At 34.3% G+C, this 14,707-nt stretch overlaps 1 protein-coding gene across 14 annotated transcripts in view; it reads left to right on the forward strand.

The window, feature by feature from the left end:
• The window catches only part of FER (FER tyrosine kinase), a 461,370-nt gene that overhangs the window by 75,121 nt on the left and 371,542 nt on the right, over positions 1-14,707 (forward strand). For all 14 annotated transcript variants that reach the window (XR_008502853.2, XM_054489923.2, XM_063665113.1 and 11 more), the window contains 2 exons: positions 6,390-6,563; positions 9,323-9,422. Coding sequence is in view for 13 of the 14 variants with exons in the window: in XM_054489923.2 (XP_054345898.1) it covers positions 6,390-6,563; positions 9,323-9,422 (274 nt within the window). In the remaining variant the exon portion in view is untranslated. The remainder of the gene's footprint in view (positions 1-6,389; positions 6,564-9,322; positions 9,423-14,707) is intronic.

Below are 14,707 nucleotides of genomic sequence, written 5' to 3' on the forward strand. Positions count from 1 at the left end.
TGAAATTCTGCTGACATTGAAGGTCATACTTAACTCAGATGATTCACCTTCCTCTGATTTATCAAGTAACCTTAGTCCTTTGGTTCTTTAAAAACCTTCACCAGATAGGAACATGCTTATACATCTGGACACCAAGACATAAATGATCCAGGGAAAGACACTCGTCAATTCCTGCTGTATTTATAAGGGAAAATTTTTAAACGTTATAAGAAAAATGAAGATATCCAAGAACTCATTGCAATGAGTTATACCGTTGAAGGAGTTTCATATATGTAAACAGTTTTTGAAAATTATTATATTATCATTATGAAAATTTTAATATCCCAAGGCTGACACAAATATGGTAGTGGTAGTCTTGCCTTTTTCATGCTTCTTGTGCTTGGGTTCATTGAGCTTCTTTGATCTGTATTTATTTTTCATCCAATTTTGAAAAATTTTAGCCATTATTCTTTAAATACTTTCCTTGTCTCTCCCTCTGTCTCCTTAGAGGTTTCTAAGTACACACATATTATTTTTGTTATTAAATTCTATAATATAATTATTTTTTTTTTTTAGAAAAATTATATGTGTTTATGGTATACCTTGTAATATTTTGATATATATTGTATAATGATTACCACAATCAAGTTAATTATCTGTCACCTCACATAGTTGTTATTTCTTTTCATGAGGAGAACACTTAAGATACATACTGTCTTAGCAAATTCAAAGTATGTAATAAATTATTATTAACTCTAGTTATCATGGTGTACATTAGATCTTCAGGACTTATTAATCCTGCATAACTAAAACTTTGTTCCCTTTGACCAAAATCTCCCCATTTTCTTCACACCTATCCCCTGGCAATCATCATTCTATTCTCTTTTTCTGAATTTGACTTTTTAAAATTCCACATATGGGTGAGATCATGCAATATTTGTCTTTTTATGCCTGGCTTTTTCACTTAACATAATGCCACCTAGATTAATCCCTGTTCTCAAAAATGGCAGGATTTCCTTCTTTTTTATGATTGAATAATATTCCATTATATATGTGTATACACACACATTTTATTTACTATAATTTCTTTGTCCATTCATCTGTTGAGGGTTGTTCCTATATCTTGCCTATTATGAATAATGCCTGTCCTAGTCCAAGTTCTGTTGCTATAATAGAATTCCTGATATTGGGCATTTTATAAAGAAAGAGGTTTATTTAGCTTATAGTTCTGTAGGCTGGGAAGTTCAAGGTCATCACCCTGGCTTCTGGTGAGAACTATTGTGCTGTGTCATAACACAGGGAGAAAAATAAAGGGAAGTGGACATATGCAAAGAGAGAAAATCCAGGGACTTTATAGCAGTCCACTTTTGTGGGAACTAATCCATTGCTACAAGAGCTAATCCAGTCTTGCTAGAGTGAGAACTCACTATTCTGAGAATGGCACCAAGCCACCCACATAGTAGCAGCCCTCATGACCCAAACACCTTCCATTAGGCCCTACCTACCAATACCACCACATTGGGGATCAAATTTTATTTTATTTTATTTTTTTTTATTTTTTTTTTTATTTTTTATTTTTTTATTGAGGCAGAGTCTCATTCTGTCACCTAGGCTGGAATGCAGTGGCGCCATCTTGGCTTACTGCAGCCTCTGCCTCTTGGGTTTAAGTGATTCTCCTGCCTCAGCCTCCTGAGGAGCTGGGATTACAGGTGGCCTGCCACCATGGCCAGCTAATTTTTGTATTTTTAGTAGAGACAGGATTTCACTATGTTGGCCAGGCTCGGACTTCTGACCTTAAGTGATCTGCCCCCCTTGGCCTCCCAAAGTGCTGGGATTACAGGCATGAACCACTGTGCCTGGCCTGGGGATCAAACTTTAACATGAGTTTTGGTGGGGACAAACAAATAATATGCAAGCTGTAGCAATATGACAATGAACATGAGAGTACAGGTATCTTTTTGTTATATTGATTTTGTTTTCTTTGGATATGTAACCAGAAGAGGGCTTGTTAGATCATATAACAGTTCTATTTTTAATTTTTTGAGGAATCTCGATATGTTTTACATAATGGGTGTCCTAATTTACGTTTCCACCAACAGTGTATAGTGCTCCTTTTCTTCACATATTTGCCAACACTTATCTTTTGCCTTTTTTATAATAGCCATCTTAATAGGTGTGAGGTGATATGTCATTGTGGTTTTGATTTGTAGTTACCTGATGATTAGTGATACTGAGCACCTTTTCATGTATCTTTTGGTCATTTGTGTATCTTCTTTGGAAAAATATCTGCTCAGGTCCTTTGCAGATTTTGAAAACTGAGCTATTTTTTTCTGTGTGCTGTTGAGTTGTGTTAGTTCCTTACGTATTTGTTATCAGTTCCCTTATTAGATATATAATTTGCAAATATTTTTTTCCATTCTTTAGATTGCCTTTTTATTTGGTTATTTCCTTTGCTGTGTAGAAGCTTTTTAGTTTGGTGTAGTCTCACTTGTTTAATTTCGCTTTTGTTGTCTGTGCTTTTGGTGTCATCTTCAAAAAATCATTGCCAACAGCAATGTCAAGGAACTTTTCCTTTATTTTTTTCTTCTAGGAGTTGTATGGATTCAGGTCTTATATTTAAGTCTTTAGTTCTTTTTGAGTTGATTTTTGTGTATGGTCTAAAATAGGGATCCAGTTTCATTCTCTTACATGTGGATATCCAGTTTTCCCAACATTGTTTATTGAAGAGACTATCACCCTTGTCAAAGATGAGTTGATTGTATATGTGTGGGTTTATTTTTCTGTGCTCCCTCTATTCTTCCATTGGCCCATGTATCTGTTTTTATGCTAGTATTATATTATTTTGATTAATATACCTTTGGAAATATAGTTTGGAACAAGAAGGTATGATGCCTCCAGCTTTGTTCTTTGTAAAGATTGCTTTAGCTTTCAGGGTATTTTATGGCTCCATAAGAAGTTTAGGATTTTTTTTTCTATTTCAAAATTCTAATGTCATTTTTTATCATTGAAATTTTAATTAGGAATTTTGATAGAATTGTTTTCAATCTGTAGATTGTTTTGGGTGGTATGGATATTTTAATGATGATCATTCTTTCAATTCATGAACATAAGCATATTTTCCATTTATCTGTGCCTTCTTCAACTTCTTTCATCAATATCTTATAGTTTTCAGTGCAAAGATCTTTCACTTCCTTGGTTAAATTTATTCCTATATATTGTATTATTTTTGATGCTAATTTGGGAGTGTTTTCCTAATTTCTTTTTTGGATAGTTTGTTGTTACTATATAGAAATGTTACTGATTGTTTTTATACTCCTGGCAGGAAAAGAAATAAATTTTAAAAAAGAAAAAAGAAAAAGAAATGTTATTGATCTTTACATGCTGATTTTTTAATCCTACAATTTTACAGAATTCACTTATTAATTCTGACAAGTTTTTTAAAATTGGAGAGTCAGGGTTTTCTACATACAAGATCCTGTCTATTGTAGACAGTCATACTTTTCTTTCTGATTTGGATTTTTAAAATTTCTTTTCATTGCCTAATTGCTCTGGCTAGGACTTTTAGTATGCCATTAAATAGAAGTTGCGAGAGTGAGCATCCTTTTCTTTTTTCCGATTTTAGAGGAAAAGCTATCAGTTTTTTACCATTGAATATGTTAGCTGTGAGCTTGCCATATCTAGCCTTTATTATGTTGAGATACATTGATTCTATACTTGATTCCTTGAGAATTTTTATCATGAAAGGATGTTGAATTTTGCCCAATACTCTTTGTGCATATATTGACATGATCATATAAAGTTATTCGTTATTCTGTTAATATAATGTGTCAAATACAAAATTATTGATTTGTGTATGTTGAACCATGCTTGTATCCCAGGGATAAATCCCACTTGCCCACTTGGTCATGATATATGATCCTTTTAATATGTATACAATTTTGTTCTCTAGAATTGTATTGAGGATTTTTACATCTGTGTTCATTAGGGATATTGGCTTGTAATTTTTCTTTCCTTTTTTTTCAATTTATTTTTATTTTTTGTAGACATGGTGTCTTCCTGTGTTACCCAGGCTGGTCTTGAACTCCTGGGCTGAAACGGTCCTCTTGCCTCAACCTTCCAAAGTGCTGGGATTACAGGCATGAGCCTCTGCACCTGGACAGTTCTTGTTTCTTGTAGTGTCTTTGTCTGGCTTTGCTGTCAGGGTAATACTGGCCTCATAGAATGAATTTGGAAGTGTTCCCTCCTTTTCAGTTTTCTAGAGTAGTTTGAAAAGGATTGATGTTAATTCTTCTAGAAATGTTTTGTAGAATTCACTAATGAGTCAAACAAAGGTCTGGGCTTTTTGATGGGAAGTGCTTGATTACTGATTCAGTCACCCTACCTGTTTTAGTCTAGTCAGAATTTCTGTTTCTTCATGATTCAGTCTTGGTAGGTGGAGGTTGTTTATTAGCAGCGTTGGGGTGTTGGGAGTGAGATAGAGCCAGGCTTTTGTTAAAACTAGAAGATGAATGGAAAGTTCTGATAAGAGGTATGAAGAGTTTTCTAACTATAGAGCAAGAGTTCTTGACAATACAGGATTCTATAGATAGTGGCTTGGGTTGGATTAGGAGATACTGAGGACAATATGGGGTTGACAGAGTGGCAGTATATGCTTTGAGACCTTGGACTTCCTGTAGTGACTACACTGAACAGGGCTTTTAGGCAGGTTGGGATGTACCCTTCTGGGAGAGGAGGGCAATCTGACCCAATTGTGTGGTTTTTGGCTTCCAAGAAATCTTCTCCCCTAGGCTGCAAGGACTGCTACATAGAATTACAAAAAGTTATTGCTACAAAGCACTTAAAGAATATTTGTTTTTTGAAGATAGAGCAAGAAGACCGTCTCCTCTCACTTTTTATTTTTTTGTAGCATTAACATTCTGCACATGCCATAGAGTATTTCTCCAACACCACATAGTTTGAAGTGAAAATACTAGATGAAAAAGGCAAAGCTACATATATTATAGCTATTTAGTTTATGTTTTTAATCCATGTTTGTATAGTTTTATACTGTTTGCATCTTTGTTACATTTTAGATTTTAAAGTAAGGACTACATTAGTTTTAAATTGCTTTGTGGTGTTAAGAGCAAGTTAGTGATTATATTTTCATATTTAAAAGTAAATATGATGGGTTTATAGGCCACACATATGTTCCATGTTCATTATATCATTTCACAACTAAAAATGAGTCCCCTCCCTAAATAACTGTTCTCAAAGGTTATTATTTTTTAAAAAACATACAATGCAGTATATCAAAAGCAAGATTGACAAGTCAGATCCTGGCAACTTTGTATTATGACTAAGAATTTGCTTTCTTTAGGCTATAATTTTGCTTTAGATGCTTATGAAATTTTGATTTTTGATTACATTGGAGTATTAACAGAAAGAAAATAATTCTGTTCATTCACGGATAAAAAATAATAGAGTAGAAAATTATTCTTGTCAGTATCTGAAACCAAACTTTGCCCATTTAAAAAATATCTTTTGGATCCACCGTATCATAGGTCTTCAATATTGTTTCTGAATAGAATATTGAATACTATAGTGAAGAGGATTCCTCTGTTCCTTTTTTTTTTTTTAAGTATGTATATGTCAGGAAGTCTAACTAATAAACGATTTGTTCTTCTAGCAGTTTCCATATGCCCACTGATCCCAAACCTACAATTTTGTGCCTCTTGCTATTGAGGCAGTGTGTTGTGCCCTTTGGTGTATTGTGCTGGAAGAACTATTGAGAGGTAAAGGTATTTGTTAGGAAGAGAATAGGGCTATAGATAGAAATCCATAGAATACCAGTATTCTCACAGGCAACAAAAGAACAGGTACCAAAGATTGAAAAGGAAATTTTAGAAAGGGAGGAAAACAAGCCAGGAATGTTGGAGATAGGAAGCTAAGCGAGCCTCCACAAAAGACAGTTTCAGAATGAAGTTGAGTCAGCAGGATCAGATGCCACAGAGAGAGGCAGGTTAAGATGTGGATGGGACAATGTCTGTTGCATTTGACCATTAGGAACTGAAGACCGTAGTGGGGCATTAGAATTGTGTGGCAGAGCAATATTTCAGTGTGCTGGAAAAGAAATGAGAAGTGATCAAATGAAGACTGCAAGTGTGGACTCTTAAAGAGTCCCCTAATCTTTTTCTTAGTTTTCTGTGTTGTCTCTGATTATAGAATTTTGAAGCACGTGTAGTTGAAGTTGAAGACGTTAAATATGAACCATTCATAGATCTTTGAACAGTTGCCAGAAACCTATTTTTTATATTAATGTAATAATTTACGTACAACTAAATATTTAAAGTTTTGAACTCTTAAAGCACAGCTAAATGGAAACCTTTAATGCAAATGTTAATTTTGTTTCTTTTTTTTTTTTTTTTTTTAAGTCTTGGCTACTTATGATTCAGCAGACAGAACAACTTAGTAGGATAATGAAGACACATGCAGAGGACTTGAACTCTGGACCTTTACACAGGCTCACCATGATGATTAAGGACAAGCAGCAGGTGAAGAAAAGTTACATAGGTGTTCATCAGCAGATAGAGGCAGAGATGATCAAGGTTCGTTTTTCCATATTGAAGTTCTTTCTTGAAATTGTTTTTCAAATTCACAGAAATATTTTACCTTATTTGGCTTTAAAAATTGTTTATTCATTATTTCCCAAAAAGAAATAGGTTTATGGTCTCTAATAAGTAATATCTTATTGAACATAAAACATTGATTATAGGATATATATACTGTTACTGTATATACTCTTAAGAAAGAAAAAAGAGGCTCCCAATTAAACTATGACACAAAGCTTTCTTATCACTTAGGATTTTTAGTTTTTATTTACTGAAATAGTTCTTTGAGACTTTTAAAAATAAATTTGTTTTATCTAATACTTTGCACAAATAAAAAAGAAAATACAGGCAGAATTACTTTTGGTATTCTTAAATTTACGTATCCCTCATTTTCCCTACATTCAGAGTCTGTCTCTTCTGAATGACTTTTTTCAAATTATTTTTATTATAGAAATTTGTAAATGTATAAAACAAGAGAGGATAGTAAAATGAACTTCCACCTACCCATCACCTGAATAGTCACCGTTTTTTCTGTACTCCCACCCACTTTTTTTTTTACGTTGGATCATTTTAAATATATAATTTTATCCATAAATATTTTAGACTATATAGCTAAAAATGTAACTACAGGCTGGACGTGGTACCTCACACCTGTAATCCCAGCACTTTGGGAGGCCGAGGAAGGCGGATCACGAGGTCAGGAGATCGAGACCATCCTGGCTAACAGGGTGAAACCCCGTCTCTACTAAAAATACAAAAAATTAGCTGGGTGTACTGGCGGGTGCCTGTAGTCCCAGCTACTCGAGAGGCTGAGGCAGGAGAATGGCGTGAACCTGGAAGGTGGAGGTTGTAGTGAGCGGAGATCGCACCACTGCACTCCAGCCTGGGCAACAGAGCGAGACTCCATCTCAAAAAAAAAAAAAAAAAATGTAACTACAATATCGTTAATTTGCCTAAAAATAATAATTCCTTCATGTTATCGAATACTTTTTGTTGAAATGGTTGTTGTTTAAATGTTTTTTTATAGTTGGTTGGTTTCAATCAGGATCCAGATACCATCTATACCTTGCATTTGAATGATACTTTTAAAAAATATGTAGGTTCTCTTTCCTGCACAGTGTTTAATAAAATGCCATTTATTTATGGCAGAAACTAGGTAATTTGCTCTACATAATTGAATTTCCTTCATTTTGGATTTTTCTCTTAGCATCTTATGATGTGATTTCACATATTCCTTCATCTTTAATTTTTTCTGTAAATTGGAATTTAAATCTAGAGACTTGATAAGATTCTGGCTGTGTATTTTGGGCAAGAATACATCATAGGTGGTGGTATACACTTCTTGCAGTTTTATATCAGGAGGTATATAATGTTGATTTATCTTTTTATTATGTGAAACTTGACTAATTGGTTCCAGTGTTGTCAACCTGATCAATCTATTAAAAAAGTTTTCTGGCTGGGTGTGGTGGCTCATGCCTGTAATCCCAGCACTTTGGGAGGCCAAGGTGGGCAGATCGCCTGAGGTCAGGAGTTCAAGACCAGCCTGGGCAACACGGTGAAACCCCGTCTCTACTAAAAATACAAAAATTAGCCAGGTGCGGTGGTGCACGTCTGTGACCCCAGCCACTTGGGAGGCTGAGGCATGAGAATTGCTTGAACACTGGAGGCAGAGGCTGCAGTGAGCTTAGATCATGCCGCTGCCCTAACAGCCTGGGCAACAGAGCGAGATTCTGTCTCAAAAAAAAAAAAGAAAAAAAAGTTTGGTATCAGTCTTTTACCAAATAGTTTTACAAAGTTAACCAGTGAGTTTTTTCTTGAATGGAGAATGATTTGAACGCATTTTTATTTATATTGTAGTTATTTTTGTTTATTCACACAGTGTCATCGTCTGTGTCATCAAGAACATCGGTGATACAGAATTTTTTTAAAAGGGGTTTGAGATTATCTTCCAAGTTGCTGATAACCCCTTTTGCAAGGTTTTGATGCTTTCTGTTTCTTAATCTTCTCAAATGGCAAATTTGAAGATTTGTAGACAATATCTGGGACATGTATTTTTTCCTTAAATTGCATTTAAATGACTTTTTAACTACAGTCAAGGACTTGTATTTGTTTCATTGTTCCATAGAAATAATAAATATTTTAATTGTTTGTTTAATTACAGAAAATATTTCTGCATATACCAAGTTAATTTTTTTTTAATTTTAGATAATGGCAGTGTTATTCTTCATTTGCGCCCCTCCCGCCTCCTTTTTTATTTGAGTCAAGTTTCAGCCAGGCTGGAGTGCAGTGGTGTGATCTTGGCTCACTGCAACCTCTGCCTCCCAGGTTCAAGCAATTCTTGTGCCTCATCCTCCCAAATAGCTGGGATTATAGGCATGCGCCACCACAGCCTGGGTCCTTTTTTGGTATTTTTGGTAGAGACAGGGTTTTGCTGTGTTGGCCAGGCTGGTCGTGAATTACTAACCTCAAGCGATCTGCTTGTTTTAGCCTCCCAAAGTGCTGGTTACAGGCGTGAGCCACCGTGCCTGGCCTGATTTGCTATTCTTTTAAAAAAGTTTATTTGTTTTCACATGCTATTGAATTTAGTACTGATTTTTAAAACATACTTGTAGTTTATTTTCTGTAGTTGTATATTAAAGAACAACTCTGACCTGTAAGTAGTAAAATACACATCAGTTAATACTTTGGAATTTAAGTTCTTGAGTAATTTAAATTTAAACAATTTAATACATTTATGCATTTTGTTTCTTTGATAGGTTACAAAAACAGAATTGGAGAAGTTAAAATGCAGCTATAGACAATTAATAAAAGAAATGAATTCTGCCAAAGAGAAATATAAAGAAGCTTTAGCTAAAGGTAAGGCAAAATTTTAAAAATTGTTTACTTAGTAAGGTGATTTTTATTCTTCCTGTTTGAAAGTTATCTTTGTAAGTAGTGGAATGATTTCATTTAGAGCATTTCACATATAAAAAACTCAAAATAAACCCACATTGGCTAATTGTCAAACTGTGTAGTAAGTCTTACTAATTTTCCATTGCTTTAAATGACTCAAAGTATTTTCGAATGGTTCATACTAAATGGAATTATGTAGCATGTGTAATAGAATTGAAGGGATGTTTAAAATTTTCTCTCTTGCTTAAGTAAGAAAAATAGGAGTATATTTATTTAGAAACTTTTAAAATCTTTTTTACCTGTATTATTTAAAAGTCATTAAAACCACATCATTTTATAGCATTATGTTCTCTTTATAGCTTAATTTTATGTGTCTATATTGCCCTAAAATTTTCATAAGAAGTCTTAAAAATAAATGGAAAGAGAAGCGTATTTATGTCTCAAACAGAGATTTATGGTTATAATTTCTTATTAAGTACTTAAGTGATTCTGTATCTAAATTTTGAAATGTTAGATTTCAGTAAAGATTAAGCATAGTTTATGAACAGAAACTTCTTTGGCTGTTGCTATAATTGGGCAATATTTTGCTTATGTTTAAATGTGCCTAAACCGCTCATATTTATACATTTTTTCTTTATAAAAGTTGGAGGATTTTTCTTTTTGTTTTGTTAATTTTCTTTCTAGCTAAATAAAGCCTTTATTAGAATCTCTATTTTACTTTGGTTCTTAAATTTATCTTTCTCTACATTTTCTCTTTATCTTTTATTTGTTAAACATTCTAGTTGTTTTGTCATAGTAAATGAAGTAAACAGCTCCTCCATTTGGCTGTATCTTGCACAGTGAAAATATTGTTGTTATTCCCAGTACACTAGAAGTGATACTGATTTAAATGCAGTTCTTTCTCTTCTCCTTCCTTTCTCTCTCCTTTTCCCCTCTTCTTTATCTTCTGCCTTCCTCTCCCTTGGTCTCCCTGTTTGTCCCCCTTCTCTCTCTTCCTCCTCCCCTTCTTACCCCAACATTTACTTTGTGTCTCCTTCTCTCCCCGCTCCCCCCAATTTACTAGGGAAGTTGTATGCATATTCACAGTTTCCTTACTTATTTGTCATGCAACTCAGCCAAGACTTTGAGATTATGGTCTCTATTAATGTAGATATGTCTTTTGAAATGCTTTTATCTTTAAATTATCTAAATTATTTTAGTGAAGCAAAGAAAGAAATGAAAGAGCACAGGCTTTGGAGTCAGATAGTCCTGGATTTAAGTTCCAACATTATGTGATTATTTCATAGATTTTCAAACTTCCTATACCTAATTATTATTCCTTTGTTATTTTAGGAGTGCTTTAGATAGCCAAGAAATATTTACTGGGCACTTGCTATGTTTAAGTTACTGAGATTCAAAACAATATTTGCCAGGCATTCAAGGAGCTTACAGTCTGGTTCACTAACTTGAGAACTCTAAGTCTCACTCTCTTGCAAAATTTAGCTTTTTCACAAGGGATCCCTTGCTAAATCATCAAGAATAGTTTAAAAATATACATTAAACATTACTTCTTAATCTGTCAAAATAGTTAATTTTATAAAGTTCATTGCTTCATGCTTGGCTAGCATTCTCAAGTTAATTAAATTACATTGCAAATATCCATATCTGACTTCATCCACAGCAACCATATTGTAATCCAGCTATGCTGTGTATTTCGCACTAGGTTTAATCTGTTGGAGAATTATTAGTTAGAAAAAGAAATACATAATTAATTTCAAGTCTTTGATATCTGTTTTTAATGATATAGTTTATTTTTTTAAAAGCAAAATCTAATTCTGATGTCAAAGTTTTAATTCTTGTACCTAATACTTATATTAGAAAAGATTTTGGAAAATCATTATTCTTTACTCTTGATTCAGATGAAACACCATTTAGTATTGTATTAATAGTTGGAAGGCAATGAGAGAATCTGAAGATCATACTCGTAATAAATTGTAAGAAGTGAATTATTTGAATCTTTTTTAAAAATTATACAAGCTTAGTTGTCTTTCTAAAGGTATTCATGATAGTATTTTTCTGTTTTCAAGAATTTGATTTCTCACATTAAATCCTACAGAATATATAGTTATTTTTAAAATAAGTACTTTTATATATCCACTTCACACATGAGAGATAGGTAAACTTTTATACTCAAAACTGTGTTTATACTCATATTTAAATGAAAAAGTATAAAATTTTATTTTTGAAAAATTTATGTTTCAAACTGCTTCTGTTTTTGTGGAAATAGGAGTTGTTTTGTGGAGTTATTTACTCTTTACAAGGATGACGAGCTGTAATGGCAAATTTTTCCAACATATATAGGCTTTATGTCAGAACCTTAGTTCACCTGCATGGGCCAGATTAGGACACTTTTGGAATGGGCCCTAGAGACTGTGGGGTGCTTACAATAGCTACTCAGATATTTGTCTGGCATCCAGAGTCATTACTTTAGACATTGGAAGGTCTTAGAAAAGTTATTTACAATCACAATCTAACACAGAGCATCCAATTAGAGAAGACAGGCCTTGGGGAAACAAGGCCTGGAAATAATTCCTATAGTAAGATAAATTCTATATTTGATCAAGAAATGGGTTTGGACTCAAGGGTTCAGTTCCTATAACTGGGAGTTCAGCAGTAGTAGTAGTAGTAGTAAACCAGCAGGAAGGCTGAGTTAATGCTGAAACTACAAACCCCTGATCCCTGCTGTATAAATTAAACTGATATTTTAAATTTTGAATGTTAAAATTTATATACAAAGGAACACTCGTTTATGTTTAGTATAATGTAAAATGTAACATTCATTTGCAATATGAATTTAGCATCATTTTAATTTTCTAAAAATTAAATACACCTTAAAATAATACACCTTAAACATTCTAAAATAATACATCTTAAACATTCTAAAATAATAAACCTTAAACATTCTAAAAATAATACACCTTAAACATTAAATGTGCATTGCTGTGTGGTATGTTGAGGGAGCACATGTATATTGCATTTTATCTTAAATTGACTTGGACTAATTTGAACATTAGTTGATTCATTATTACTTATAATGTATGCTGAGGACAACCAAAATAATTTTAACCTATTGAGCTGAAGTTAATAACTTGGAGGTGTTTCTTTTTTTTCCTTCATTCCCTTAACAAACATTTAGATACAAATACCCTTTGATACAAAGAAGTACAAAAGGTAGTGAAAGGATTCCCCCAATCACTGTTACCATCACTAGTAAACACATACATATCCACAGCTGTTCATGGCCCATGTCAGTGCTTCTTATAGACGGGAAATCACCTCTACTAGATTTAATAAAAATGCAAATGCCTCTAAATATTCTGTCAGAATAAGTAAGAAGAGCTGACCAAGAAGAAAAAACCATGGGTGAAGGATTGTGGCTCCCACAAATCAGGTGAAGGTAATAGTTTGGGGCGAGCCAAAAATGAAAGGAATCCTAGGTGATTGTCAAATCAAAAGTTAAAAGGGACCAAGTTCGTCTAGGTAAGAAGAGAAGATTTGAGGAGTTAGGCTAGTCAAGTGCCTGTAGGCTGGTTAAGGAAGTCTGCTCTGAGTGAGGAGAAGGGAATGGAAAGTATCTGTAAATATCCAATGGGTTTTTAAAAAGAATAAGTAGAGCAGGAAGCAGAAAGTAGCCACAGAGAAATTCCTCCTACCCCAACCCCATGCCATTTTCTTTTTTTTTTTTTTTTGAGACGGAGTCTTGCTCTGCCTCCCAGGTTGGGGTGCAGTGGCGCGATCTCGGCTCACTGCAAGCTCCTCCTCCCAGGTTCACGCCATTCTCCTGCCTCAGCCCGTGGAGTAGCTGGGACTACAGGCGCCCGCCATCACGCCCGGCTGATTTTTTGTATTTTTGGTAGAGATGGGGTTTCACCGTGTTAGCCAGGATGGTCTCGATCTCCTGACTTCGTGATCTGCCCGCCTTGGCCTCCCAAAGTGCTGGGATTACAGGTGTGAGCCACCGCGTCCAGCCATCCCATGCCATTTTCTGAAAGTAGTTAATCAGATTCTTTATCGGGACTGACTTTAATTTACACAGATTGAAAAAAACATCTACTCGTCCAGCCCCAACAAGCAGCCTCTCATTTTATTTTTTCCAACCTTTAAAAAAAAATTAAAACAAACGTAGAAATTAGAAGGATGGGATAGTGAATATGCATACTGGATTCAACAAGTATTAACCTTCTGCCACATTGGCAGAATCATTTGAATGTATGTTTCAGGCATCATATACTCTTGATCGGTAAATGCTTTAGCTTGCATCTGCTGAGAATAAAGACATTCTTCTAAAAAGCCACAATGCAATTATCGTTTCTAATAAAATTAACAATAAATAATTCTCTATTATCATCTAATATCCGGTCCATATTCTAGTCTCCCCAGAATGTCTCTTATACAGGTTGGTGCAAAAGTAATTGCTATTTTCACCATTGAAAATAATGTCAAAAACCACAATTACTTTTGCACCAATCTAATAGTTTTTTTCTTTTTCTGTCCATCATTTCCTTCATTGTTGTTGCTTTGAACCGGATCTGATCAAAGTAAACATACCACATTTGATTGTCGTGTCTGTAGACTCTTAATATTTTCATCTGAAACAGTCCTCCTACTTTCTACTCATGACTTTTTTTTTTCAGGAGTCCAGTTTTCTTGTAAAATTTCTCATATGCTGGATTGTCTGATTGCATTCTCATGACTACTGTTTAACCTGTCCCTGATCTATCCCCTATATTTCATGTAAATTTAAGGATAGTTCTAGAGGCTTGATTAGATTCAGGTCAAACATTTTTGACAGGACTGCTTCATAGATGATGATGTATACTTTATGTTGCATCCTACCGGGAGGCACATAAAGTTGGCTTGTCTTACTCTTAGTGCTCAGTCAAGTTTGATTACTTAAGTCAAGTAGTGACTGCCAGATCTCTCCATTGTGAAGGTACCTTTACCCCATGTAATTGGTAAGTAACTGCGGAGAGATACATTGGCATGTGTGAATAACCTATCCCCCAACAACCTTCTATCCAATGGCTTGGCATCCATTGATCATCCTTGCCAGTAGCAATATTACGTTAACAGCCCATCATTTGTAAAATGCCTAGCAGATGACTGGGAAGAGAAAGGAGGGTTGAGGGAAGAAACAGAGAACAGTGTAAAGAGGGAATAAAAAGCTGGAAATGGGAAAACAATTCCAAAAGCTTTGCTGATACCCTTCT

The sequence above is a fragment of the Pongo pygmaeus genome, chromosome 4 (assembly GCF_028885625.2).
Source record: "Pongo pygmaeus isolate AG05252 chromosome 4, NHGRI_mPonPyg2-v2.0_pri, whole genome shotgun sequence".
NCBI classification, from domain to species: domain Eukaryota; kingdom Metazoa; phylum Chordata; class Mammalia; order Primates; family Hominidae; genus Pongo; species Pongo pygmaeus.